General features: G+C 38.4%; 1 protein-coding gene across 2 annotated transcripts in view; it reads left to right on the top strand.

Moving 5' to 3' along the window:
* The window catches only part of LOC108750484, an 11,467-nt gene that overhangs the window by 1,049 nt on the left and 4,982 nt on the right, over positions 1 to 5,436 (top strand). Inside the window, exons 2-3 of one of the 2 annotated variants that reach the window (XM_018489958.1) lie at positions 94 to 226; positions 2,247 to 2,359. In XM_018489958.1, coding sequence (XP_018345460.1) covers positions 94 to 226; positions 2,247 to 2,359 — 246 coding nt within the window. Of the gene's footprint in view, positions 1 to 93; positions 227 to 2,040; positions 2,172 to 2,246; positions 2,360 to 5,436 lie in introns of both variants that reach the window. The other variant, XM_018489950.1, reaches the window with a different exon arrangement.

Here is a 5,436-nt window from a genome sequence, read left to right as displayed (position 1 = left end):
GAAGAAGATATAAATTGAATTTAATATAAAGTTAATTGTGTAATTTATACGCAATGCAAAATGAGCATTATTAATTAACAAATCATTCTTCAGGGACACAGGTCAGAGCGCAAGATGAAGAAGGAGCCGATGGGGTTGACGCAAATGCAGAGGAACTTTGTCAGGACAGGCCGGGCGACGAATACTTTCGCTTGAGCGTTGAAGGAGACTGTCGCGATGTCGTGAGGTAAGCCGTCGTATTATTCCACGAATACAGGATCGGATCCTACTTCAACGTTCCGAGCAGAATAATATTATATAAACCTCTCTCTCTCTCTCTCTCTCTCTCTCTCTCTACACTATTTCATACAGAAATTAAAAATTTAGGCACCGGTTTCCAAGAACTTGGAGAACGTCGCGGCGAGCTGCCTCCGCGCTTTGTATCATTATAATTATACCGCCTTATGTAATGCATTTAATTTACAGCGGGTGAATGGAATCACGCGCAAGGTGAATCGGGTTTTAAATAAAAAAGCTAGCTCGCTGACTCACTTCCGCCTGTATCTCGTCTTATATCACTGACTCTACCGGTCGCCAGGAAGCAGACTCAATCGCTGTACTTTCCCTGGATCACGCGCCGGTTCTAATCTCGCTAATATAATCCTAATGCGCTTACCTTTACGCACACACATTTAAAAGAGCTTTGCTAATATGATCGTTAAAAGATGCAGGAAGCGAGATGTATGTTACATTATTTTATATCTTCTAAGTGAAATTTTAGATAGACTTATAAGGATAAGACCTGATTGCATCAACGTTAGTTTGACTTAAGCGAGACTCGAAACTCTCTCTGGCTCGTTTTAAAGTTGAACGAGAGACAGAGACAGACAGAGATTTCGAGTCTCGCTTAAAATCAAAGTAACGTTAGTGTAATCGGGCCTAAATCAAGTAAGGGGAAGAATATCCTATTTTTAGCCGGCAAGGCAGATGTTGGTACTTGATAATTCTTATGCAAAAATATACATTATTAAGCATCAAGATCTGTTTTTGACCAAAAATAGGATTCTTTCTCTTATTTGATTTTTACATCTTTCGTTCGGCACTATGCCAGAGAATGTAAGTTCCAAGGGCGTCCGGTTTTAACAGAATGTATAATAAATACATCCCGGAATGCAAATGATGATAAGTTATGGATGATAAAAACGTTAACGGTTTAATCATTGATCCAGGATGTGATTGATCAGGAATGCCTCGATCAAGTTCCGATTTTCCAGGGCTCAAGGCGATCCGGTAGATGCAACTTTGAGACCAGTTTAACACTTCACTTGCCATTTGACATTCTTTTATTGATACGAGTAACTTGCCTTTATCGTATTTCTAATGCAGCAATCATTGTTCCTTCATTTATTCAACGACTTTCATTCACGGGAGTATCATTAAAACATAAAATCATATTAACGGAACACAATAGAAGCGCATAAACGCTATATTGCTCGATTATGTTACGTCACAACAATGGCTCGCGCATAATGCCAGTTTATAATATGTCAATGCACTTATACTTGTTTACATTGTTTACGTTTTAAACACATTGTTTCGTCTCTATTGTATTCCGTGCTTAATTATTTCGTGAAACAGAGCGAAATTCGAAATTATTCACTGTGTTCTCGAGAGGCCGTTACATGTGCGTTGAAAATAGAATCCCTCAAGCAAGTCTCTGGCCAGGTATTATTTCTTACAAATTGATTGACCTAAATCTGAGATTAATGATAGTAAAGCCAATCGCAATTTTCCATTTAATAACGTGGAAATTAAATAAAAATTTAAACAGCAATTAAAATTAAAATAATAAAATTGTATATTCAAGTCATGAAATTACAAAATTATAAAAAATTTACATATCTTTGACCGTATAACTATTATAAAATATATTTTAACAATTTTTTTATTACACACTTCTATCCACCATATTTGAACATTGTCTGACACTGTCGAAATTGGTTAGACTCTTGCCCGATGGACTCTAAAGGGAAAAGATTTTCGATATGAGAATGATCTTAGGTGCGACAAAGCCAGCGAGATTGGAGTAACCAGGCTGGCGACGGTGCGGTGCCCCACGGGTCTCGCGTTCGACATCGAGCGGCAGACCTGCGACTGGAAGACGAATGTGAAGAACTGCGATCAGCTCGAGAGTAAGCAAACGTCACGTCTTTTTCCTTAATTAGACTCACGCAGGCACCCTTTGTTTTCTGTCCCGGCTCCGGCAGGTGTACAAGGTCCGGCCTGAAGCAAATCACGTGTCCCAGCGGATTGGCCTTTGACTTGGACAAACAGACCTGTGACTGGAAGGGCAAAGTCACCAACTGTGACAAGCTCGAGAGTAAGTCGGAGAATCGGCGATGACCAATCTTGCCGGTTAAATCGCCGATTCCCTCGTAGACTCGCAACGTAGCACGCACCGTTCGCATCATTAGAACTAACGCATGATCGTCTTCACGCACCTTACGCAGTTCCCGATGCGTAGCGATCCTGAACGTCTCTGAATGCTCATCAGGAGATATTAAATGAAAAAGAAGTAGAGATATCATTGGAAGTCAAAGGACCCTGCATTAATCATATGAAAAAGATTTCAAATTGTCTAAAACTGTAATATTTCTCTTAGCTTATGAGATGCTAATTAATGGTCTTTTCATAATTACAATCATAAAAAATAGACAAATTTTACTGTATATTATTTGAAGATGTAGTGTTATTTTGGGTTTAATCAGATAGAAAAGTACTTTTATCTACAGTACTTTTTATCTACAGTAGTTTTTTGCACTATATATAGGCATAGGCATTTATAGATATCCATATGTGATAATGTCAGGCATATTAATGGAATAGCCAACGACACAGATATATACTTATACAGATATATACTCACCCTACCCTGCGTGCACACACATATACATAAACACACATATACACAAATTGCAACATAAACCTTTCGATAATGAATACACGTATAATTATACAGAATGTCCCGTAAAGGTTGTAACAATGCTGGGAGATTTCTAAAATTATTTTGAAACAATTCTAATACTAAAATGTGAAGACTACAATCATTTTTTATAATAATTAGAAGCATCGATAATTTTATCTTTGCAAGTGTAATCTTTATATCAATATTTTAACAAAAGGCGATAATTAATTTCTCTTTTAACATTTTGCATTGTATCATATCTAAATGTACAAATTTTAAACAGTCTTCATTAACTTTAAATGCTTATAATTAAAAAACTGTTATATCTTTGATGTTTTGGTGTTAGAATTTTTGTCTTAAAATGAGGTCTCCCGGGAATCTACCTTATGATTATTACAGTCTTTACAGAATACCTTGTATACATATTTAATTATATAAACGTTTATACAGTAAAAAAAACTGTGTATTATATAGATATAAAGATATTTTTCAATACAAAGTAGGATCCAAAACAACAAATTTAAAGTGCTACAGCAAAATCTGCCTATTTTTTACGAAAGCTTTTAATCGGCATCTCATTAGTTACAAAATATAAGTATCAGTCAATTTGACTAAAACTTTTTTCCATATGATTAGTGCGAGGTCTTTTTCTCGAATCGTTTGAAAGTTTCCGCCATCGATCGCAATTTGTAGTTTCGGATAAGAACGTTGCCCAATTAACAAGCAAAAAGTCGCTTCTTTTAATCGCGATACGGAATGTTGCGCAATCGTTCCTCGTTACGTAAACGACGTGTCTCGAAAAAGCCAACTATGCGAAACTTTCCAACGACGCGCGATGCTATTAAACCGGAAAGCGAGCATTAACATGACGATTCGACGTGAGATTGATCGCGAGAGGGGAAACGAGGAAAGAGATTTGTACTTTCAGGCAGAGAGCGATTAACGATCGAAAATGCCCAGGTCCTGATACTTTCGAGAGATGTTTCTCGCCAGACCACTTTCGTCCTGAGGCTCGCGGCGGGTCTTGATCAGGACTGGTTTCAATTTTTCAGCGAAAGTGCCACCTCAGCGGGGCCTTATTCGATTCGAGCGAGACGAAAACACTTCAGAGACGCTATGGTCGTGAAAACATCGGGCCCCGCGAACGACTAACCCGGTTTCGAATCCTCGAAACTATCTCTCCTGTATTTTTCTCATGCAATTTCCATGACTCACTGCTCATACGACTAACAAAACTGCACTTTCCAACGGAGTTGGACGAAGAGATCAGTGTTCTCGATTCCGTTCTGGTTTAGCTAATAGTTTTCCGACCTCGTTTCGATTATTTAAAGGATGGCTATTAAATATACATGTATCAATTAACTTTTCTTTTCTGATTTACAATCTCATTGAGAATTCCTTTTGCTAAAGAATCTCTCTTTTCACGGAAGGCAATTTCAGCTCATGCTAATTCCGCATTTGAGTTAAGTGAAGTTTAATGAGATATTTCATTCTTGCGGTTTCGTCCAATTTCGATCTTTTTACTGGACTTGCTGTCGGCTTAACGCCGGTATGTCGTCAAATCGTTAACACTATGTTGCGTGTCAGTGTGCACGCGGAAGACTATTAGGCTTCCGCGTTACGACACTGTACCCTCTTGTGAGCGGCGATAACCGGTAGCGAAATACTTATCCCGTGTACGTATATTAGATATATCACGTTTAGTGACAGAGAGATACTTACTTTTGAGTGACGGCGTTCGAAGTCAGTTACTGAGTAAGCGAATCTCGTGCTAAGTGATTTCCGTTATGAAAAATCGCAGGAAGGAAAGCAACGTTTGCGCAAAAACGTTTGTGCATAAAATCACGTGTTGCAACTCACCCACTGATAATCTCTCTACTTCGGAGATAATTGTGATTTTTGCACCGATGTTTCAAAATGTAATTCCATTTAACGTTGAACGCACCGCTGCGTTCGATTCTCATTCCGTTGAATACGAACTTTGTGTTAGATAAATTAATAATTTCTAATATTTCAAGTACGGCTACTAGATAAATACTAAAAAAAGTAAAATTAATGCACTAGCAAAACATAATTGAGATACGTGTATATTTCGCATTATACCGCGGTTGCCGCCGCTGATGAAATTTCAAATGTCACGATCTTTCTGCAGTACGAGTCAACATTGGCACGCAATGATTTTCTAACATTTAGTGCTCCCCCTTCTCTCCCTAATTCGCTCCAGGTACGAGGTTGCACGTATTCGTTCGCCGATCTTTCTCTCTACATCCAGATCGGTTTCGCTTCGGCGCTCTGGCCTCCTTATAGGAGTACCTCGGTTACTCGGGCCAGCCATCTGACTGGCTCGCTTTTACTACTGAAGTCTCAAAACGTTCAATCAATCCGATCATTAATCTCATTGAGACAGACTTCTTCTTTCCCACAATCGTCAGATGACGGGAAATGGTAACGAGACGTCTTTTCACATTCATTTCCGTAATTTTTAATTAATG

The sequence above is a fragment of the Trachymyrmex septentrionalis genome, unplaced genomic scaffold (assembly GCF_001594115.1).
Source record: "Trachymyrmex septentrionalis isolate Tsep2-gDNA-1 unplaced genomic scaffold, Tsep1.0 scaffold11, whole genome shotgun sequence".
NCBI lineage: Eukaryota > Metazoa > Arthropoda > Insecta > Hymenoptera > Formicidae > Trachymyrmex > Trachymyrmex septentrionalis.
The sequence above is the reverse complement of the archived record's forward strand: the minus strand, read 5'-3'. Positions and strand labels throughout refer to the sequence as shown.